The following is a 25,375-nucleotide window of genomic DNA, read 5'->3' on the forward strand; positions in this document are numbered from 1 at the left end:
GACAATAATTTAATCAATTAAGTCAAATTGTCAAACAATTTTTAATTATTAAATTTATATAAAAAATTATAATAAATTTTTACTAAAGATAAAGTTTAAATTGGAATTAAATTTTAGAACATTAATTATAGAGATTATCTAAAAAAAAATTTATTAATAATTTGTGTAATTAATATATATAATTAATAAATTTATAGTCTGATCAGTTCGATAAATGATGTTGTGAATTCAACTCACAACAACACAAGTAATGTTGGTGTGAATTCAATTATTGTTGTTCAGCAAGAAGAAAATGTTTCTGAAAATTTCGAAAAGTATATGTTAATTGCAAATATATAGTTATTTAGATTTTTTTTTGTGTGTACCTTTTAGATCAATTTATAATTTAAATTTTTTAAAATAATTTTAAAAATAAAAGAAAGCTTTATTAAGATTATTATTTTCATTTTTCTTTAAAAAAATTGAAATATTAAAAAACAATTTAATTCTTCAATATTTTTACTTATTTCTCATAAAATCCTTCAAAATAAAAACAAAAAACAAACAACCCTAAAATTTCCAAAAAAAATATCAAGCCAAACATCCGTAAAAATTTAGATTCTTTTATTTCTTGCTTGATTTTTTTTTTATTTTCTACTATGTGTAGATCGATCTCATATCGAATTTTAGCACATAAATCCAAAAGGATGAGATAACTAATCTTGTTCAATACATTGATGCACTCAAAGATAAACATCCTTCGTTGTTGTTGGAATAGAATAAACTAAAATTACAAATAGCTATTAGTGAAAGAGGAAATACACTACAAGAATGTAATGATTCTAGATTTCTTATTTTTAGTTAAATAAGAACCTAATATTTGAAATAAATAGATTATATAAAAAAATAATTACAAATTATATATATAATAACATTCCGCTCATATGGATTACGGATTACCTTTTAAAAGAGTTCTTTAAAAAATAGAGAGAAATTCTAAATGATTTCTGACAATTATTTCGAAAGAACTACAAGATTTTTAACAAAAAAAAAATCTAATTTTGCTTCTGAACTTTATTTTTATGGGACTGATTAGGTTCTTGTGTCAGTGTCAGTATTTTTTTTTGTTTTTTTGGTACAGGACTAATCAATCCTATAAAAGTAAAGTTCAGGAGTCGAGTTAGATTTTTTTTTGTTAAAAATCGTTAAAAATCTCGTAGTCCTTTCGAGATAATTGTCAAGAACCGAGTTGGGTATTCACTCTAAAAAATATATTGTTTATTAGGCTCCATAAATTTGTATATCCACAATTCTATCCATTCCTTTTGTTTTATTTTTTTTTTGCATTATTAATTAAAAAATTGGATTTTTAGTGGAGGATGTAAGACCAGAATTTTCGAATAAATCTTATTATGAATTAATTTTTATTCATTTAATTTATTAGAAATTATATCTTCAGAAATTATTTTATTAAAGCTAATTAAATCAGAAATTAAATAAATTTTTGATAATTAATTAGAATTTTACCTAATTTTATAATTATTGAATTATTTTTTATATTTAAATTATAAAATTAATAGTTACGGAATGATAAGAATATTTATGTGACTTAATTCAAATAATTAGAATATTTCATTGAAATTAATGTGTAAATTTATAATTAAATAATATTTTTTTTAAAATAATTCTATTAAATTAAAATTAGTTTTCAATTATTCTACTATCCCTAATTTTAGTAAAATGACTAAAACGCCCTTAACCCTAATTCTATCCTCACCGCCTCTCTTTCCTCTTCACCCTGCGCCGCCCCCAACCCTTCCCTCCTCACTCTTTCTGCCTTCCAGGAAACCATTCACACACAAAGCAAATACATTCACATACATGGAGGAGAGATCCGATGGTGAGAGAGCGCCAGTGGAAGGGCGCCGGAGCTGCTAGGCCACACCATCGTCTCGCCGCAGGAGGGAGGCCGAGATAGAGCGGCGCTCAAGAGAGAGGAGGACATGAGCAAGAACAGAAGAGAGGGGGAAGGCCGCGTCAGCTTGCTGCCAAGTCGCTGCCGTCGAGGGTCCGCACCAGCACCGTCGTCTCTGAGTTGGTCCGCGCCAGCACCGTCATCGCCGAGTCGCTTCGTCTTCCAGCCTCCATGGTCGCCGTCGCTAGGTTTCCACGAAGGGGGAGATCGGGAAGAGAAAGGGAGTTTGCATCCGTTGCTGCTGTTGGAGGGCAGGACCATCACGGAGAGCCGTCGGGTCGCACAGAGTGAGAGAAAGGGAAAGCACGGGGGCAGAATAGAAAAAAGAGAGACCCGTGCCAGCCACCGCCGTTTCTGCAGCTCGAAACCCCGCTGCCGCCACTGGAGTGTGCACTACCGATAAGGGTTTTTAGTTTTGGCTTTTATTCTTTTGGATTCCGGGAACCTTTATCGTCATTGCGTGTCTATTTCAGTTATCCGCCGCCGCTGCTTGTTGTTCTGAACTGTTGCATCATCGTTGCCGCCATTAGGGTCACTAGGAACGTGGCAGTGAGCACCGAAACCACCATCGGAGTTACCGTTATTTCAGTTCAGTCGTTCGTCCTTGTTTGGGTAAGCGGTGCGTTCCAAAACCTATGAATTATTATTTCTGTTTTAAGTTATTTGAGAATCTAAGGTCTTGGTGTCATAGGATCAAGTTACGAGTCTTGATTGCTGAGTTCTATGGTTGTTGCATACAACATCAAGGTGCTGCATTGTCACTGGAACTGCTGTTGCTCTGTTTTCTCGATTATTCATAAGCCCAGTAAGTCGTTCCTTGTTCCAAACTCTTTCGGGTTGCTGTTCTATTATAGATTGTTGAATTTTACGCGATGATAATATTTTAGGGTGGAGCTACTGTTGTTGGCTGGTGCCTTTATGGCTGTTGCAGCTGCAAAATCTAGTTGGAGTTGACGACGTTGTTTTCGGACTGGGGGAAAGGAATTTAATTGACACGTTAGGTTTGGGTTTTAACTATTTGAGGTAGGGGTTTTTCTTAAAATCTATTTTACATTACAAAGTTGTTATAAATATATATTAATGTGAGAAACATATGTCTGTGATTATGATTGTCTTATAAATGTGGTTGTTTGCTGGACTGAATGACTGATTGCTCGATTATTTGAGTAGTTTGTGATTGCTAAAAAGAAATTAGTTTGAAAGGTTATTTAGTTGATTATTATGAAAAGTGGCTTTCTTGGTTTTGAAGCCATTTTTGATAGTATAAACAAATCGGCTCTAAAAGTGATTTGAAATATGAAACTGAATTAATTTTAGAAGCGGTTTAATTTTAAGTTAGTCTGACTTTATAAATGATTTAGTATATGAGCTGGTTTGATTTTAAAAAGAGATTTATTATTGGCATTGTTTCGCTTTGAAAATTATTTGATATTGGGACTGGTTGAATTTTGGAAATAATTGAGATCTGGAAATGGTTGAGAAATAGGTTGAGAAAAGTTTGGATGAGACCCGAAAAGGGTGGCAGTGTTCGAGTTTTAGAGGAGATGCTGTCGAAATTTTATAAAAATTAGAAGTTTTATTTGAAGTAACTTATTAGAAAGATTTGTTTTTTTAAATATTATATGTTTTAAGATTTATTTATTTATCAGAGAAAGGATTATGTTTTGGATTGGGATTTATTAATGGATGGAATGAAAAGAAGGATGATGAGGATTTTTTTTGAAATATAGTTTTCGAAATGAATTTGGAAATGAGATTTGGATTGGTGAATGATTATGATGTTGAGAATATTGAGAATATTGAGATATGAATTTTGAATTATTCACAAGGCTTATGAATTTGAATTATCTGAGATACGAGTTTTCCTGGATAAAGTACCATGGCTTGCCACCACTTGTACCAGGTTGAAAAACTTGATACTCTGTTGACCCTACGATGTAAGTATGATCGGGTACTATATAAATTCCCGGGAATGTAACCCAAAATGAGCAATATTGATTATTTGAGGAAAAGCTATGCATAGACTCTTGGGGATGCACGTTGGGGGACAGTCTAAGGACAATTCAGACTTGTCGGGTTGGCTGGATAACCGACAGATGAGCCTCATCAGTCATAGGACAGGCATGCATCATATGCATTTGTGTGCTTTGCCTAATTGCTAAACTGTTCTTAACTGTTACTTGAACTATTTGCTGTAACTGCTACCTACTTGTGCTTTCCTTGTCTGTCTTGCCTGTGTTTGTCCTGGCATACCACATTTGAGAATGAACTTTGATGCTGAACTAATGATTGTGTTGTTTGATTGCTTGGTTAATTTCTGATTGGGATTTTCTTATAAGAAAAGAAAGGTTTCGGATTTCTGAAAGATTAAATATTGATTTTTTTGAAAAGGTTTTGAACGATTTCCTATTGGCTTTTAAAAGATTCACAAGGCAATGATAATCACTGAGTTTGAAAACAATTTTTTTATTGAGTATTTTCTTATGACAACTTTAAAACTTCGTGGTGAGACAGCTTTACTTTTTTAGGAACTGGATGAAGAAGCATTAAGAAGAGTTATATTGCATTTGGTTTATATGTTGTAAGATGGATAGAAATTGTGTGTTTTATATGTATATTATATTATGAGTTATTATGTAAGGAGTCTTGTATATGAATCTATGTCTGCTTGTATTTTTCTTAAGATAAATTATTTATTTATTTTCGATTTTAAAAGAAATCAGCGAAACAATGTCGAGTCACAGGCTCCTATTTATAGTATTTAGTATGTAAAGTAATCGTAATACTTCTTGCTATCAGAGTAGCGCAGCCGGAAGCGTGACTTCTGATAGTAAAAGTGTTACAGATGTGGAGAAGAATAGAGTAGAAATGATGAAGTTAACCAATAGAGTAGAAATGATGAAGTTAACCGAGCTTCAAACAGAACAAGTAACGGGAAAAAAATTTAATGAGCAATATTGGCACTAATGTTCAGCTTATGTACAAAGCAAACTGAATTCTTTTGACCTGCGACATTTTCTTTGCTCAAACTCAAATTAAGGTTAGAAATATTGAACTTAAAATGCATATGCTACTTTCTCTTTGTTTAGTTGGATTTAAATATTATTATTTTTTTGTTTATTAATTAAATATTATATATTAATTATAAATTATATACGATGAAAGATATTTAAAAAAAATTGTAAACCAAATTCTTATCAATTTTCATTATATAAGTAATATATAATAAATAACAATTATCTTAGATGTACACAAAAAATCAACTACTAAATTAATTACCTATATAAATCGTATATTAAAATAAAAAAAATATATACGGAAAATAAATTAAATAATATATAATGTATTTATTATTTTCTCTCACTAATGCTTAAATATTAAGATAGTGTAGTCAAAAGATATTATTACAAACAACCATTAATTAATGAAGAAAGAGAAAAATAAAATCTTTTTTTGTGCTTCCATCCTAATCTTCTTTTTCTTCTTCCCTTCTCATTGCTGGTGTTGCCTTTTCCTCTCTCGTATTGTCGTCCTCCACCGCATCGCACACCCATCCTCCTCAAAGAAACATCTATCCAAAAAAACATCTCGCATCTAATCAAAAAAACATCTATTTAAAAAAAGAAACATTCACCTAAAATCAAAAAAATATCTATCTAAAAATAAAGTAACATCTAATTTACCTAAAAAGATACATCCCACAATGACAAAAATTATAAATAAATCTAACTATTTCGTCCATCAAATCAGTAAAGAACCATCTAGGATAAAAAAATGATATAGTGTATTTTTGCAACAACAAAAAAACCAACTATTTCAGTGTGGATTCTACGTTCAAACATAATTCATGGCTTCGAGTAAACATACATCAATTAAATATAACAAATAATAGCTTCGGGAACAGTTACACTTACCAGCTTTTGGAACGGTGATACGATGACGGGCAGCAACAGCGGAAGTATTCAGGAGGCACGGCGTAGCAGAGGCGTGGTGAATCCGGTTCGAAAAGGTAGAGACTGCGTGTACGAAATGTTCTAAAACAACAGAGACTTAACAACCACCCTAGTTTGGTGAGGTAGCAACTACGTTTGAGTGGGGTTTTTCGGTGGCAGCGACGTCGCGTGAATGGTGGATTCCACTGTGCGACTGGTGCGGCAATGACAATGCTGCTGAGGGACGACGCGACGCGGCTTCTATGGTTCCAGTGTGGAGCGAGGTAGGGCGGCATAGAAGCGGAGACGACCTGGGTGAATGCAACGGCGCTAAGACACCTCCTTGCCGGTGATGGCAACGACGTGACAGCAATGGGTGGTGCAAGATGGATACGATGAAAATAGGGTTAAGGGTTGGTGAATGGTAAAAGTGAAAAGTGGGTAAAGGAGAAGGTGAAAAGTGAAAGTTTAATTGGGATGTTTTTTTTTTTCATGTTTAGTGGTCTTCGGATGGACCCTAATAGATCTGTTGTTCAGTGTTGTCACACTTCTGTTGTCTACCTAGCGAAATTATTAGAATATATAGCACATATTAAAAATGAGTTAAAAAATACAAATACATAATGGTTAATTTTGATATACAAATAGTATTTTTATCTTAATTTATATATTTAAGATGTACATAATTGATGATTCAATAACAAGTTTTACATCTAAAAATAAGAATGTCAAATATCATGCAACCAACAAAAAAAAAACATCTACTAACTTGAGTCGATTAAGTGGTTACTTACTTTACTTGTCAACTTAATCCAGTGTTGATAGTTTGAACTCGTGTTGTTTATGCAATAATCTATTGATATCTTCTTAATAATTATTAAGAAATAAAATTTTCACTCCTATTTTAATAATAAAAAGACCTTAGGAATGATTTTGATTTTTATCCCAAATCTTAGAAACAAAAAAGATACTAATCCTTTCTTAATATATTTTGTAGCATTATATTTTTTAGCTGTATGATTTTACCTTTACTAGTCCTTAATAACTTTAGTATCTTTGGTTTCAAACAGTTCCAAATGGAGTAGTGGGAACCTCAATAACAAGAGAAACTAATATAGGCCTATAATCAGAGAATCAAATCCATGTTTTGATGGCTAATAATAAAGGAGTAAGAAATGAGAACCAAGCATGGATGAAAAATTTGACTAATAATAGGCAAGGATCAACTCTAAATTATGACATTGTGAACTCAAAACCAAGTGATTATTGATATTTCAAGTTACTCATCTCACGTTTTGTAACATGACAAACTTTTATATTTTGTTTGAGGCAAACAAAAACTCAAATTAACTTCAATTTGTTTATGATATATTACATCTTTTTTATGTTTAGTTTGTCAAACTTAAATAGGTTGGCTTTAAATTTTTTTTTATTTTGATACTTTGGCTTGATTTAATTATCTAACTTAAATTTGAGTGATTTAAAAATCTCAATTGGAATTAAATTTTAGAATAATAATTGTAAAAATAATCTAAAAACAGAAAGAGAAAAAACTTGTTTCTAAAAATCCAGTGCAGTTAACGTATAATGTTTAATAATATACCTAAAATATAAATTTACAATAATTATTAATTTCATATTTTATTGGCATTATTTAATTTTAATCTAATAAAAATATAAAAAATTTTATACTATCATTCAATTAAATTCATATACTTAGATGATATTTTAAGTATTTTATTTAAAAACTAATTAGTTTTGTTGATATAACAATGCATAGTTAGATGATTGTTTAAAATATTTTTATATTATTAGTACAACATAGTCATTAAGAATGGTTTGCTGATAAGAGACTTGATTAATGTATATAAAATCTTAAAATTTAAATATTCATGTTACTAATGTGCCAAAATTTTAATTGCAATTACAACCACAATACTCTTTTGTGCAACTACTTCAGAACATATTGATAAATATTAATTTTGAATAGTTTTTTTCAACAATAATACAATGTCTACACTAGAATAGCAATTAACATTAACCACTTAAATTATTAAAATTTAGGTTAATTACTTTTTTCGTCCTTAACATCTTGGGTGAAAATTAAAATCATCCTTGACCTTTTTTTTTTATTAAAATCATCCTCAATGTTACAAAACATTATAAAATCATCATTTTCTACTTCAATTTTATTTTCTTGACCAAATTATCCTTAAAATTAATAAATATAATATTAAAAAACAAAAACAAACTCCTCTTCTCTCTCTTTTTGCCACTGTACCATCTCCGTCCCTACCTCCTTTTCCACCTTCTTCTCCCTCTCCATCACCAACCTCAACCCTTCCTCCATTGACGTTGGCCTCACCTTCCTCATCTCCCACGACGACCACTTTTTTGGCGATCCCGGCCTCTCCTTAGCCCTCAACGACAACCATGTCGGCATCGACTTCAATGGCGTCATTTCAGCTCTGGCCACCGCCATCACGTTGTTCTCCATCACCGTCGTTCCTCCTCAGCCACAGCTGCGACAGCTCCAGCAGCAGTAGCTTCCCGCACCATCATGGCAGTAGCTTCCGTGCCGTCGCTTCTTCCTCCTCTTTCCTTCAACCGCGACGGTGACGGACGGCAGCAACACCACCCCTCTTCTCTGAGTTTTCCTCTTATCTCTTCTCTCTTTTCTGCATTCTTTTCTCTTGAATTTTCTATCTTAAATTTGAGTTGGTGTTATTGTTATTGATGGATTTTTGAATCTAAAATAGTTGTTGCTGTTGACGATTTGGGTGGAATCTGAATATATTATTGTTGATGTTGAGTTAGCTTCGTTTAATTTTTTGAAATTAAAAAAATGTAGCTGTTGTTGAAGAAGATTTGGGTGGAGAGAGTGGAACAGGGAAGAGGGAGGAAGGAGGAGCCGAGGAGGTAAACAAAGGAGAGTAAAGGGGAGAGATGATGATAAACGGTAATTTAGTCCAAAAATTTGTAAAATGATGATTTTAAAACGTTCAGTAACATTGAGGATAATTTTAATAAGTAAAAAAGGTTGGGGACGATTTTGATTTTCACCCAAGACGTTAGGGACGAAAAAAGTACTTAACCTTCAAATTTAGAATACCCTAAATTCACTAATACGATGCAATAAATACAAAATACAAAATACGTTACAATTCTATTTATCTATTCCTTTTTTTGGCATTATTAATTAAAAAATTGAATTTTCAGTGGAGGGGGAGAAGAATAGAGTAGAAATTATCAATATTGCAAGTGTGAGTAGTGTATAAAGTTAGTCCCACAGCAAAGAAAGCAAGGAATAGTGAGAAGTTTATAAGATGAGAGATGCATTAACTTACTACCTTAAGGTTTTGAGTTGGATGTGGTGTCATCTCATCTTATGTTCTCTCGCTTGATTCCTCTCTGAAATCTCTCCGGTGGTTGAGAGCTCCCCACGGTGACCCAACAAGTGGTATCAGAGTCGATAGTTAATCGGTCTGGTTTAAAGAGTATTCAAGGTGAAGTATCGAAAGTCTTTCCGGCAAAGGTGGTCCAGGTGGCGTGTCCCATGGTGTGATGGACGAATACTCGTGGTGGAGGAACTAGAAAAAGGGGGAGTTGATGCTTGATGTGGAGGCTCACACTTGAGGGGGAGATTGAAAGCAAAGAAGAGTGAGAAGTTTATAAAATGAGAGATCCATTAACTTACTACCTTAAAGTTTTGAGTTGGATGTGATGTCATCTTATCTTATGTTTTCTTGCTTGATTCCTCTTCAAAATCTCTCCGGTGGTTGAGAGCTCCCCATAGTTAGAAATATTTAATCCTTTTCACCTGCCACATTTTCTTTGCTCAAACTGAAATCAAGGTTAGAAATATTGAACTTCAAATGCATATGCTACTTTCTCTTGTTTGGTTGGATTTAAATATTATTTGGTCTTTTGTTTATTAATTAAATATTATATATATTAATTATAAATTTTATATGATGAAAGATACTTTAAAAAAATTGTAAACCAAATTCTTACCATTTTCATTATATAAATATTAAAAAATATTATTCGTACACTAAAATAATCACTAAAACCAGTCATCAATGTATTTGTATATAAATACATGTGGTTTAATTTATTTTCAATGTGTATTGTTCATATTGAAGTGTGTGAAGTGCATGAAATTAGTCGCACATAAGAAAAAAAATAAGGAAGAGTTGGAGTTTATGAGATGAGAGACCCATTAACTTGACACCTTAAGTATTTGAGTTAGATGTGGTGTCTTCTTATTTTATGTTCTCTCACTTGGTTCTTTCTTGAAGTCTCCCTAGTAGTCGAAAACTTCCATTGGTAGCCCAACAAGTGGTATCAGGGCTTATGGTTAAATGGTTTGGTGGTTTAAAGAGCATTCAAAGTGATGCATCGAAAGTCTTTCTGGCAAAGTTAATCCAGGCAGTGTGTTCAGCGGTGTGATGGACGAATACTCAAATGTAGTGAATGAGTTAGAAAGAAGGGGAGTTGATGCTTGATGTGGAGGCTCACACTTGAGGATTACAAGTGTGGAGAGTACATGAAGTTAGTCACACATCAAAGAAAACAAGAAAAAGTGAAGAGTTTATAAGATGAGACACATTAACTTGACACTTAAAAATTTTGAGTTGGATGTGGTGCCTTTTTATCTTATATTCTCTCTTTTGGTTCCTCTCCGAAGTCTATCCGATAGTCGAAAGCTCCCCATAGTAGCCCAACATGTATTTGCATGTATTTTATATTGGTGGCTAATTTTGGTGTACACGTAGCATAATCGATATTAGATGTACACAAAAAATCAGTTACTAAATTAATCATCTATATAAAATATTTATTAAAATGTAAAATATATTAAAAATAAATTAAATAATAAATATACACTGTATCTATTAATTTGGCTCATTAATGCTTAATTATTATGATAGAGTAGTCAAAAGATATTAATATTACAAACAATCCTTAATTAATGAAAAAAGAGAAAAATAGAATAACTTCTAATAATTATTTTTAGCCATGTATATATAAATACATAATGACTGATTTTAATATACAAATAATATTTTTATTTTTAATTTATATATTTAAAATATACATAATTGATGATTCAATAATAAATTTTACATCTAAAAGTAAGAATGACAAATATCATGCAACCAATGGAAAAAAAACACCATCGACTAACTTGAATCGATCGAGTGGTTACTTCACTCGTCAATTTAGTCCAACGTTGATAGTTTGAACTTACCTTGTGTATGTATACAATAATCTATGGGTATCTTCTTAATGGGCATTGTCAACTAGTAGTACGCGTAATACCTCAATAGATAGTTAGCATTCATTTTTATTCCCTTATAGAATTTTGTGTTACTTATGTAAATTTAATACTATTACTTCTATAAAACATTTTTGTTGGCGCTATACATATAGCTGCATAGACAGTGTTAGCATTGTCAATCAATAGTATGCTTAATCCCTCAATAGATAGTTAGCTTTTATTTCTTTTCTCTTATAGAATTTTGCGTTACTCATATAAATTTAATAATATTACTTCCATTGAACGCATTTGTCGCTGCTATATATATAGCTACATAGACAGTGATAACATTATCAATTAGTAGTACATATAATACCTCAATAGATAGTTAGCTTTTATTTCTTTTCTCTTATAGAATTTTGTGTTACTTCAATAAATTTAAGCTATAAAATCCTCTTTTGTTCTTTTTAGGTTAAAATGGAAAAGACCTCTAAGAGAAAGATTGATGAAGTATGCATGCCGCTTGAAAATCCATCATCATAGCCTATGAGACCAAGGATAGTTGAGTCATTTCCACAACCATGGCATCCTTATTGGAACAAAGGCCTTGGCTTTGTAGGTTCAAGCAGCAATAGTGGGCACCTAATAACCCAAATCTCCAAATTTTTAATTTTGGTGATGTTGTGAATTCAACTCACAACACAAGTGATGTTGGTGTGAATCCAATTCTTGTTGTTCAACAAAAAGAGAATGTTGATGAGAGACTAAAAAAGTATATGCTAATTGCAAATATATAGTTATTTAGATTTTTTTGGTACCTTTTAGATTAATTTATAATTTAATTTTTTTAAAATAATTTTAAAAATAAAAGAAACCATTATTATTATTATTTTGAGTTTTTCTTACAAAATTTGAAAATTAAAAATTATTTAATTCTTCAATATTTTTCACTATTTGCTCAGAAAATCCTTCAAACATAAAATATTTTTAAAAAATAAAACAAAAAGAAAACAACCCTACTATTTCTAAAAAAAATATCAAGGCATACATGCATAAAAAATTAGATTCTTTTATTTCTTGCTGAACTTTTTTTTTTCATTTTTTACTATGTGTAGATCGATCTCAAATCGAGTTTTAGCACAGAAATCCAGAATTAAGAAAGAACTCTGTGGTAATTTTGAAAGGAAAACTAAAAGCTTTAGAGGCAAAATGTGATACGGGAGTGTGTAAGGTCCTACATCGGTTGGGGGAGGGAAACGAAGCATGCCTTATAAGGGTGTGGATACCTCTCCCTAGCATGACGCATTTTGACGAGTGAGTGTAGAGGGCTTCGGCTATCATCCCTATCGTCAAAGGCAAAACTGTGAGGCGTTGTGTGTCAAAGCGGACAATATCGTACTAGCGGGTGGTCTGTGCTGTTACAGATGGTATCAGAGTCGGAGCCCGGATCCTGGGCTCCCTTAAGGAGCGTGGATTGTAAAGTCCCACATCGGTTAGCGGGTGGGGCATGACGCGTTTTGACAAGTGAGTGTAGAGGGCTTCGGCTATCATTCATATCGTCAAAGACAAAACCGTGAGGCCTTGTGTACCAAAGCGGACAATATCGTGCTAGTGGGTGGTCTAGGCTGTTACAGAGTGGGAGTGCTGGTGGGGGGAGGATTTTGTTTTTATTTTTTAATATTATTTTTATTATTTATATTAATTATTAAGGGTAATTTGGTAAAAAAATAAAATTAAAGTAGAAAAGACGATTTTATAACGTTTTGTAACGTTGAGGATGATTTTAATAACAAAAAAAGGTCGGAAACGATTTTGATTTTGGCCTCAGACCTTAGGGACAAAAAAAGTACTTAACCCTACATATGTGATTTAATTTATTTGCAATATGTATTGTTAATGTTGCAAGTGTGAGAAGTGCATGAAGTTAGTCGCACATCAAAGAAAACAAGAAAGAGTGAGAAGTTTACAAGATGAGAGACTCATTAACATGACACTTTAAGTTTTTGAGTTGGATGTGATGTATTCTCATCTTATGTTCTCTCATTTGGTTCTTCCATGAAGTTTTCCTAGTGGTCAAAAGCTCCCTTTGATAGCCCAACGAGTGGTATCAGAGCTGATTGTTAATTTGTCTGGTGGTTTAAGGAGAATTCAAAGTAAAGCATCGAAAGTCTTTCTGGCAAGGGTGATCTGGACGACGTACACTTGAGAGGAAGATTGTTAATGTTGCAAATGTGAGGAGTGCATGAAGTTAGTCCCACATAAAAAAATACAAGAGTGAAGAGTTTTTAAGATGAGTCACTCATTAACTTGACACTTTAAGGTTTTGATTTGGATGTGGTGTCTTCTCATCTTATGTTGTCTCACTTGGTTTCTCTCTAAAGTCTCTCCGGTGGTCGAAAGCTCCCCATGGTGGCCCAACATGTATTTATATTCCAACCGACGTGTATTTTGTAAAACTCGATTAAACTATTATTAATAATTAATTATGAGTGAAAATGACTAAGAAATTAAAATTTATATTTTGGAAAAGTAAAAATAAGGTTAAATTATACAGTTGGTCCCTACACTTTCAGTGAAATTGCAAATTGGTCCCTACACTTTAAAAGTTTGTAATTGAGTTCTTAAAGAGAATTAAAATTTGAAATTTAATCCCCATCGTTCAAAAAGTGTTTGATTTAACAGAATATTCTTAGTATATTCTCTATTTTAACAGAATATTCTTAGTATATTCTGAGAATATTCTTAGTATATTCTGAGAATATTCTGTTAAATCAATACTTTTTGACCGGTAGGGACTAAATTGTAAATTTTAATTCTCTTTAGGGACCCAATTACAAACTTTTAAAGTATAGGGACCAATTTACAATTTTACTGAAAGTGTAGGGACTAACTGTAATTTAACCTAAAAATAATTAGGACGCAAATTAAAGTGTTTATCTTAAAGAATTTTGCTCAAAGTTAGACCAAAGGGATGAGAAATAAACTTGGGCCACACTTGGACCCTGTAACAGCCCAGACCACCCGCTAATACAATATTATCCGCTTTGGCACACAAGGCCTCACAGTTTTGCCTTTGACGATAGGGATGATGGCCGAAGCCCCCCACACTCACTCGTCAAAATGCGTCATGCTAGGGAGAGGTATCCACACCCTTATAAGGCATGCTTCGTTTTCCTCCCCAACCGATGTGGGACCTTACAATCCACCCCCCTAAGGGAGTCCAACGCCCTCGCTGGCACATCGATCCGGGTTCTGGCTCTGATACCATTTGTAACAGCCCAGACCACTCGCTAACACGATATTATCTGCTTTGGCACACAAGGCCTCACGGTTTTGCTTTTGACGATAGGGATGATGGCCGAAGCCCCCCACACTCACTCGTCAAAACGCGTCATGCTAGGGAGAGGTATCCACACCCTTATAAGGCATGCTTCGTTCCCCTCCCCAACCGATGTGGGACCTTACCGACCCAAGGCCCACTCAGTAACACCTTCCATCACAAACATTTTAGCTCACTCCTTCCTCATTCATGAAAAAAAACACTCAGCCCTAAGAGAGAAGAGAAGAGATGAGAAACCTTGGTCACTATTTACTTTAAATTTCAATTCTCATAACTTTTGATTCGGAGCTCCGATTGACGACTCGTTTGTTGCTATGCGAAGCTCTCGTTGTCTTCTTCAATTCTATAACATTTCTACGGTGAGTAGTCCCAATTTTCGTTGCCCATTTCTCTGTTAAACTCTATTTTCGAGTTTGGGATTTGAGGTGTAGAAATATTGTGATTTTGATGTTTTAGGGGAAGTTCAAGCACAATTTCTATCTATGTTTTAACCCAAGATTATATGGTATAAGGTAATAAAACTCAATCCCTCCATTGGCTCCAATTTTGAGTGAAAATCATAGTGTGAATGTTGAATAATTATTGTAATCAGATTGTATGAAGTAGTTTGGACTTGCTTGATTGATTTGGTGCAAGTTGGAGGCTTGGATTGACTGCAGAGCTCTTGATTGGAAGAGGTTTTGGTCAAGCTTGGGTGTTATTGGGAAGGAAATCAAAGTGTTAGGAAACACCATCAAAAGGTACAGGTTTGAGTTTCGGGTAAGTATTATGTAAAGTTATATGAATGTCTAGGTTAATTATTCTAGAATAGGATTGAATGGAATTGCTTGTGTTTGTGATTAGTTGGTTGAATATCGATTGATAGTTGTTGTTGTGAATTATGAATTTAAATATTGTGAGCTTGGATATGAGACATGATGATTATGTTGTATGTTGAATGAAAATTGATGTATAATGATACCATTAGTGACTGGGGAAATTTGGGCTGGAAGCCGTGATGGGGTGAGGAGTCCCCCATGAGGTAAGTCTGTGTGACTTGTTGATTTTAATAATGATGAATTGATTAGTACATGAATAAAATTGTGGATTGATTGATGGGTTGGAAATTGATTTAGTAAGCTTTGAGTGGTTAGAAGGGTAGAGAAATGGATAGATGTATGTTTAGATTGTTTAGGGATGATTTTAGCATGGTTTGGTTTGAATTGGATTGAGATTTTGGTGAAATTAAGTGATGGTTCAAAATTGGTAAAACTAGAATTTCAACCAACTTCGACAGGCCATAACTTGTTTTTCAGACCCTCAAATAATGTGAAACTTGTCTAAAATAAAAAGTGGATATGTGGAGTTTATGACGTTTGAAGAACGGATGGAAAATGATTTCTAACAAAAAAGTTATGCGCGTTTGAAGTTTGGTTAAAAAACTGAATTCTGCAGAAAACTGGGGGTCCTGCATACGCATGACCCATGCGTACGCATGACCCATGCGTACGCATGACGGGCATTACAAAAGTGAAATGATTTCGTGCGGGTTTCATGCGTGCGCACAAAAACAGAATTGTGCGTACGCACCACGTTCATTTCTAGAACTGAACATTTTTTCATGCACGCTCCACGCATACGCGAAAAGGGAACTTGTGCGTACACACGAGGCCTACATTGCATGACTGTCCTATTTTGTAGAAAGTGTGATTTTTAACTGTTTTGCCTATCCCATATGTTTTTTCAGCTCTGTAACCCCTGTTTAAGGTCTCCTAACTAGTTTCAAGGCCTTGGATGAGTGTGAGTATACTAAAGCTAGTTAATGAGCATTTCAGCTCATTTTATACATAGAGAGTGAGAGAGTGACGATGATGGAGAAGAGAGGAGAAGAGGGTAATGTTACTATTCATCACCATCTTCTAGGAGCCATAACTTGAGTTATAGTGCTCTAATTGACAAGCCATTTGCGACCACGCGAAGCTCTTATCGATCTCTTCATTTCTATCTTAACAAAGCGGTAAGCAACTCGAATCTCAAACTCCAGTTTTCTGTTCTTTGAAAAATTCGAGTTGTGGCTTTGTTAGATTCAGATTTTCATGGTTTTGTTTATTTAAGGGTGATCTAGCATTGGAATATTATTGGTTTTTGCCCTAATGCTAAATTTTTTTTTTCATTTTCAAAGGTTATCTAGCTTTCCAACATTCATTAAATGCCGTTTAAGAATACTATCTAGTGCTTAGGTCCAAATACTATTAAAGATGAGTTAGAGACTTAAATAGATGAATTTCTGTATGAAAGGGGTTATGTTAATTAGGTTGAATCTTTCGAAATTGGATGGAATTGTAAACTGGTTTAGGATATGATGAAGGTCTCTTGCCTGGCAAGGACGATGGTGTAATCCCGCTTGTGCAGTGCATGAACCACTATGCTTTGTTTTTTGCCTGGCAAGGATGCTGGTGTAATCCCGCTTGCTCAGTGTGTAAACCATTATGCGGGGATGGTGGTTTTATCCCACCCGTGGTAAGGATGGAGATTTCATCCAAATCATGTCTTAATGAAATTGACAAATTAATGAAAGACTGGGGTTAATGAGTTAAATAACTTATGAAATTGCTAAAAGATATTAACAACGAATGATTATAGCCTGAATGGCTGGAGTGGCAAAGACGGTAGTGTTATTCCAGTTGCATATTGAATTGTGTTTAGCAAGGACGGCGGTGTTATCTTGCTTGCATATTATTGAATTGGGTTTAGCAAGGACGATGGTGTTATCCCACTTGCAGGTTGACTTGGTGGTTGTAACCCGAGTAAGGATGGTGGTGAAATACCGCTTGTTCGTGGTTCTCTCTCTATTTGTATAGAGTGTGGCGGACATTATATTCCAAGAGTATGGCGGGAACTATATCCTAAGAATGTGATGGGCACTATATCCCAAGAGTGTGGAAGTGAAACAAAGAGACAATGTCCGGGTTAGCTACTGGATGTATTGAATTCTGGCAGTTTAACTGACATGTGAGCTCATGGCCAGTAGGACAGGCATGCCATACTGCATTTGTTTGCCATTGTTTGGAATTGCTTAATTGTCTTTAGTTTGCCTAATTGCTTATTCTGACTAGTTGTTATCTGTATTATTTTCCTAATTGTGCTTGACTTGTATTGCTTTACATGTGCTTGCTACTACTGAATTAGATATTGAACACTGATCAACTGTGATGTTGGAAAAAAGGATGCCGAGAATGAAGTAAAAAAAAGGATGAGATTAGAGGTTTATCATGTAGCTGAGAGTTAGTATATTACCCTGTTGGGATTTAGAGAGAATCTTAGGCTTGGATCTTGTCTGTTGGAGTTTTAGGATTGCCTAGAAAGTTCATGTGATTTTACATCATCTCTATTTGAAACTTTTACCCTGTTGGGAACCCTACTAGGAACCGGAAGGGTTCTCACCCGTTTCGGAAATTTCTATTTTTCATATACAGAACGTGATGCACCTCGCTAAGCGTGCAAGATGCTTTTTTGGAAGCGAAGATCAATTTTGGGAGTTGTATTTTGTACTTAGTTTATGTTCATATTCTCCACTTTTGTATTATAAAAAAATTTGCATCTTCCTCTTAGAGATTGGTTTTTGGAGAAAACAAAATTTATATTTATAGTTGTTAACTATTTTGGGGCTTTCTTTGGTTTTTTGTATCAAGCTTTCTACCTCTATCGTTTTTCGAGCGCGATGCAATTCTCATTTTTACCTATCTTTTCTTTCAAGACTCCTAGTTAAAATATCATTTGGATATATATCTATATGTATAGCGCCTCACCACCTTTGATTTATGACTATAGCGTAAAGCTCTGTGTGGTAGGGTATTACATATTTTATATTGGTGGCTGACTTTGGTACACATAGCATAAGCAATATTAGATGTACACAAAAAATCAGCTACAAAATTAATCACCTATATAAAATATATGTTAAAATACAAAATATATATTAAAAATAAATTAAATAAAAAATATACAATGTATCTATTATTTTTGTCATTAATGCTTAATTATTATGATAAAGTAGTCAAAAGATATTAATATTTCAAACAATCCTTAATTAATGAAGAAAGAGAAAAATAGAATAACTTCTAATATTTTTTATTTTAATCATGTTAGATGTACATTAAAATCAGTCACTAATATAAAATATATGATTTAAAAATACACAAATACATCATGAATAATTTTGATATACGAATAGTATTTTTATTTTAATTTATATATTTAAGATATACATAACTGATGATTCAATAATAAGTTTTACATCTAAAAGTAAGAATGACAAATATCATGCAACCAACAGGAAAAAAACACCATCGACTAACTTGAGTCAATCGAGTGGTTACTTCACTCGTCAACTTAGTCCAACATTGATAGTTTAAACTTGCCTTGTATATACAATAATCTATGGGTATCTTCTTAAAAATTATTAAGAAATGAATTTGTCACTCCTACTTTAATAATAAAAAGACCTTAGGGATGATTTTGATTTTCACCACAAATATTAGAGACGAAAAAAATACTTAACCCTTATAAATATATTTTGTAGCATTATATTTTTTTAACTATACAGTTTTATCCTTATTAGTCCTTAATTATAGTATCTTTGGTTTCAAACAATTCCAAATAGAGTTTGGCAACCTCAAGAACAAGGGAAACTAATCAGACCCAAGTTTTGATGGCTAATAACAGAAGAATAAAAAATGAGAACCAAGCAGGGATGAAAAATTTGACCCATAATGGGCAAGGGTCAACTCCAAATTATGACATTATGAAGTTAGAGCCAAGTGACTATTGATGTTTCAAGTTACTCAACTCATATATATTTTGAAACATGACAAATGTTTATATTTTGTTTGAGGCTAACAAGAACTCAAATTAGCTTCAATTTGTTTATGATATATTACATTTTTTTATGTTTAGTTTGTCTAACTTAAATGAGCTGGCTTCAATTTTTTTTGTTTTGATGCTTTGGCTTGATTTAGTTATCAAGCTTAAATTTGAGTGATTTGAAAATCTCAATTGAAATTAAATTTTACAACAATAATTGTAAAAATGATCTAAAAACAAAAAGAGAAAAAAACTCTTTTCTAAAAATTTGTGTAATTAATGTATAATATTTAATTATATACCTAAAATATAAATTTACAATAAATTATAAATTTCATATTTTATTGATATTATTTAATTTTAATCTACTAAAAATATAAAAAAAATTTATACAATTGTTCAATTAAATTCATGTTTAGATGACATTTTAAGTATTTTGTTTAAAATTTAATTATTTAAAATTTCAATATATAATTAGATAATTATTTAAATTTTTTTATTATCAGTACAACATAGCAATTAAGAATGGTTTGCTAACAAGAAACTTGATTAATGTATATAAGATCTTAAATTTAAACATTCATGTTACTAATGTGCCAAAATTTTAATTGCAATTACAATCCCAATACTATTTTGTGCAACTACTTTAGAACATATTGAAAACTATTAATTTTTAATAATTTTTTTAACAATAATACAATATGTACGCTAGAATAGCAGTCAACATTGTTAATCACTTATATTATTAAAATATAAAGAGTAAAGTATCGTTTTTGTCCCCAATGTTTGGGGTAAGTCCCAAAATTGTCCTTAACATTTAAATCGTCCTATTTAAGTCCCTAACGTTTTAAAATTGACTCAATGTTGTCCTGCCATTAGGGATCTGTTAATAGAGTTGACAGCAGGACGAAATTGAGACGATTTTAAAACGTTAGCGACTTAAATAGGACAAAAACGTTGGGGACAAAAACGATATATAGAATTAAATTTCAATTTTATCCTTTAATAATATCAATTTTTTACGGTCATAATTATTCAATTATTTTTTAATCACATCTAAATAAATTACACTTAATTACATTATTTTCATTCTAAATAAATTTAATTTTTTTATAATTTTTCTTTTAAAAATTTTACTCATCATGAAATGTTTGTAAAATTACTAGAATCACATTACTTTATTGTATATGTATCATTTTTTTCACAAGTTTATGTACCAATCATTTTACAAATATTTCATAATGAGTAAACATCTTTAATAGTAAAATTATTAAAAAATAAATTTTCTAAAAAGTAACATGATTAATTATAATTTACTTAGATGTAATTAAAAAATAATTGAATAACTATGTACTGTAAAAAAATGATATTATTGAATGATAAAATTAAAATTTATTTTTATGTATCATTTTTGTCCTCAATATATTCGTCCTATTTAAGTTCTTAATGTTTTAAAATAATTTCAATTTTGTCCCGCCGTCAATTCTGTTAACAGATCCCTAACGACAGGACAACATTGAGTTAATTTTGAAATGTTAGGAAGTTAAATAGGACGATTTAAACGTTAGGGATAACTTTGAGACTTACCCCAATCGTTGGAGATAAAAACCATACTTTATTCAAATATAAAATACCCTAAATTTCATTAATATGGTGCAATAACTACAAAATACGTTACATATATTAATTAGTATAAGTAGCTCATTAGTATTTGAAATTAGGTCATAAAACATTTTTCTTTCTCTAATCACCGTTACTTAAATATAATTGCAATATAATATTTTTTTAAAGAGTGAGTTTATTACCAAAGTTATTTCCATTATAAATAGGGATGACAATATGTCTCCCCATTATAAATAGAGATGATAATAGATCTCTATGAAGTGGGGATTGCTCCATCACCCCATCTCCGTCTATTAAAAATTTAAAACGCTCCTCGTTTTTGTCCTATTTTCGTCAGGGATTCCCATTTATTTCCCTCCATAAAGGAGGCGGATACCAGCAGGTATCATGGATATTAAACTTTAAATATTTTTTAAAAAATTAACACAATCATAAAAAAATTAATACGATTCAACAAAATGTATGAAATTAAAACACAATCCAAATACATTTTCAATTAGGTCCCTATATTTTTTTTCTTTTAATTGGGTCTCTGCACCAACTTCTTTTTTCAATTAGGTCCTCTTGACAGTAATTGGTTTTATTGTGTAGGGATCCAATTTAAAAAAATGGTGCAGGGACTCAAATAAAAGAAAAAAAGTGTAAAAACCCAATTAAAAAAAATTGGTGCAAGGACTCAATTAAAAGAAAAAAATATAGGGACCTAATTAAAAATTTCGCAAAACTATAGGAACCAACAGAGTAATTAAACCTTTTTATAAAGTGTGTTTGTCACTGTTATATTTATAGCTGCATAGACAGTGATATCATTGTCAATTAGTAGTACACGTAATACTTCAATAGATGGTTAGCTTCCATTTCTTATTTCTATAAATAGCGTTTGTCACTGCTATATATATAGCTGCATAGATAATGAAACATTGTCAATCAATAATACGCGTATTACTTCAATAGATGGTTAGCTTTCATTTCTTTTCTCTTATAGAATTTTGTGTTAATTATATAAATTTAAGCAATAAAATCCTCTTTTGTTTTTTTCTTTTGTTTTAGGTTAAAATGGAAAAGTCCTCTAAGAGAAAGATTGATGAAGTACGCACGCCTCCTGAAAATCCATCATCAAAGCCTTTGAGACCAAGGATAGTTGAATCATTTCCCCAACCATGGCATCCTTATTGGAACAAAGGCCCTGGCTTTGCAGGTTCAAGCAGCAGTAGCAGGGCACCTAATAACCCAACTCTCCAACTTTGCAATTTTGATAATGTTGTGAATTCAACTCATAACACAAGTGATGTTGGTGTGAATTCAATTCTTGTTGTTCAACAAGAAGAGAATGCTGATGAGAGTCTCAAAAAGTATATACTAATTGCAAATATAGTTGTCTAGATTTTTCTTTTGGATACCTTTTAGATCAATTTATAATTATAAAATAATTTAAAAAATAAAAGATAGCAATATAATTAATATTTCAGTTTTATTTACAAAAGTTGAAAATTAAAAAAATTAATTCTTCAATATTTTCACTATTTTCTCACAAAATCCTCCAAACATAAATTTTTTTGAAAAATAAAAACAAAAAGCAAACAACCTGGAGATTTCAAAAAAAAATCAAGTACCATATATGCATAAAAAACTAGATTCTTTCATTCTTTATTAAACTTTTTTTTTTCATTTTTACTATGTGCAGATCGATCTCAAGTCGAGTTTTAGCACAGAAACCCAGAATCAAGAAAGAACTCTATGTAGTGATTTTGGAAGGAAAACTAAAAGTTTTAGAGGTAAAACATGAGGTTATTATTGTTGTTTTTATATACATATATATCCTGCACATAATTTTTTTTAACAAGTTGTTATAATTAAGAAATTTTTGTTCTATTTTTTAAAAAGTACTTCTCTTTTAAATAAAAGTGATTTGGATGTGTTTTTTTCCTCTATTATGACAATTTGGATTTTGAGATTTTGATATGCAGGATGAGATAGCTGATCTTATTCAAAAAATTGATGCCCTCAAAGATGAACATCCTTCATTGTTACTGGAGCAGAATAAACTAAAACTGCAAATGGCTATTAGTGAAAGAGGAAACACACTGCAAGAATGTAATCATTCTATATTCTTTATTTTTTATTAGTTGAATAAGAGCCTAATATTTGAAATAAATGGATTATATAAAAAACAATTACAAATTATATAATAACATTCGGCTCATGGATTATCCTTTTAAAAAGAGTTCTTTAAAAAATATACTATTTATCAGGCTCCATTAATTTGTATATCCACAATCCTATTTATCTATTTCATTTTCTTTTTTTGGCATTATTAATTTAAATTTGGATTTTCAGTGGAGGTGGAGAAGAATAGAGTAGAAATGATGAAGTTAATCGAACTTCAAACAGAACAAGCAATGGAAAAACAAATAAGGTTGTTGAGTAATATTGGCACTAATGTTCAGCTTATGTACAAAGCAAACATGAATCCTTTTAACCAGCCACATTTTCTTTGCTCAAACTCAAATCAAGGTTAGAAATTTTGAACTTCAAATGCATATGCTACTTTCTCTTGTTTGGTTGGATTGAAATATTATTATTTCTATGTTATTAATTAAATTTTATGTATATTAATTTTTGTTATTAATTAAATTTTATATATATTAATTTTAAATTTTATATGATGCAAGATATTTAAAAAAGATTGTAAACCAAATTCTTACCATTTTCATTATATAAATTATTATATAATAAATAAAAATTATACTAGATGTACACAAAAAATCAGCTATTAAATTAATCACTTATACAAAATATATGTTGAAATACAAAATACATATTAAAAATAAATTAAATAACAAATATCAATGTATCTATTATTTTTGCTCATTAATGCTTAATTATTATGATAGAATAGTCAAAAGTTATTAATATTACAATTAATTCTTAAATGAAGAAAGAGAAAAATAGAATAACTTTTAATATTTTTAATTATAACCATGTTAGATATGCACTAAAATCAGCCACTAATATAAAATATATTTTAGAATATACAATACATATTGAAAATGAGTTAAAAATACACAAATACGTAATAGTTGATTTTGATTTACAAATAGTATTTTTATTTTAATTTATATATTTAAGATATACATAATTGATGATTCAATAATAAGTTTTACATCTAAAAATAAGAATGACAAATATCATGCAACTAATGGGAAAAAAATCATCTACTAACTTGAGTCGATCGAGTGATTACTTCACTCGTCAACTTAATCAAATGTTGGTAGTTTGAACTCGCCTTGTATATGCAATAATTCATTAGTATCTCTTAATAATTATTAAGAAATGAATTTACCAATCCTATTTTAATAAAGACCTTAGGGATTATTTTGATTTTCACCCCAAATCATAAAGGCGAAAAAGATATTTATCCCTTATTAATATATTTTGCACCATCATATTTGTTTTTCTATATATAGTTTTATCCTTACTAGTCCTTGACTATAGTATATTTGGTTTCAAACAGTTCCAAATGGAGTAGTGGCGACCTCAAGAACAAGGAAAATTAATATAGACCTACAACCAGAGAATGTGACGCAAGTTTTGATGGCTAATAACAGAAGAGTAAGAAATGAGAATCAGGTAGGGATGGAAAATTTGACTGAAAATGGACAAGGGTCAACTCCAAATTATGACATTGTGAAGTTAGAGCCAAGTGACTATTGATGTTTTAAATTACTCAACTTACATTTTGCAACATGACAAACTTTTATATTTTGTGAGAGGCTAACAAGAACGAACTCAAATTAGCTTCAATTGTTAGATTATATTTTTTATGTTTAGTTTGTCAAACTTAAATAGGCTGGCTTCAATTTTTTGTTTTGATACTTTGGCTTGGTTTAGTTATCAAACTTAAATTTGAGTGATATGAAAATCGCAATTGGAATTAAATTTTAGAACAGCAATTGTAAGGATAATCTAAAAGGCAGAAAGAGAAAAAAAAACTTGTTTTTAAAAATCCATAGTTAATATATAATGTTTAATGATATATCTAAAATATAAATTTACAATAAATTATTAATTTCATATTTTATTGATATTGTTTAATTTTGATGTATTAAAAATACATAAAATTTTATACGATCATTTAATTAAATTCATATGTTTAGATGATATTTTAGTTATTTTATTTAAAAATTAATTTTTTTGTCAATATAATAATATATAATTAAATAATTATATAAAATATTTTTATACTTTCAGTACAACATAGCCATGACAAATGGTTTGCTATAACAAGAGACTTAATTAATGTATATTGTACATAAGATCCTAAATTTAAACATCTGTGTTACTAAATTGCAAAAAAATTTAAAAAATATTGATGTTTAATATTTGTTTCAACAATAATACAATGTGTATGCTAGAATAGC

General features: G+C 31.2%; 1 protein-coding gene and 1 long non-coding RNA gene across 4 annotated transcripts; both read left to right on the plus strand.

Annotated features, from left to right (window-relative positions):
• The first annotated feature begins 2,228 nt into the window (after positions 1-2,228).
• Positions 2,229-4,458, plus strand: LOC127741053 (uncharacterized). 2 transcript variants are annotated; one of them, XR_008001910.1, is made up of 3 exons: positions 2,229-2,573; positions 2,646-2,759; positions 2,842-4,458. It is a non-coding gene; the product is annotated as an uncharacterized LOC127741053 (long non-coding RNA). The 2 variants fall into 2 exon arrangements; XR_008001903.1 differs by having other exon boundaries at positions 2,229-2,566.
• Positions 4,459-21,783: 17,325 nt separating this feature from the next.
• Positions 21,784-24,805, plus strand: LOC110277984 (uncharacterized). 2 transcript variants are annotated; one of them, XM_052261680.1, is made up of 6 exons: positions 21,784-21,911; positions 22,005-22,306; positions 22,639-22,729; positions 22,922-23,048; positions 23,292-23,468; positions 24,469-24,805. In XM_052261680.1, the coding sequence occupies exons 1-6, from the start codon at positions 21,909-21,911 to the stop codon at positions 24,666-24,668; spliced, it is 900 nt and encodes a 299-aa protein (XP_052117640.1). In that variant the 5' UTR covers positions 21,784-21,908; the 3' UTR covers positions 24,669-24,805. The 2 variants fall into 2 exon arrangements, with proteins under 2 accessions (XP_052117640.1, XP_020991420.1); XM_021135761.2 differs by having other exon boundaries at positions 21,789-21,800.
• The last annotated feature ends 570 nt before the right edge of the window (positions 24,806-25,375 follow it).

The sequence above is a fragment of the Arachis duranensis genome, chromosome 1 (assembly GCF_000817695.3).
Source record: "Arachis duranensis cultivar V14167 chromosome 1, aradu.V14167.gnm2.J7QH, whole genome shotgun sequence".
Taxonomy (NCBI): Eukaryota; Viridiplantae; Streptophyta; class Magnoliopsida; order Fabales; family Fabaceae; genus Arachis; species Arachis duranensis.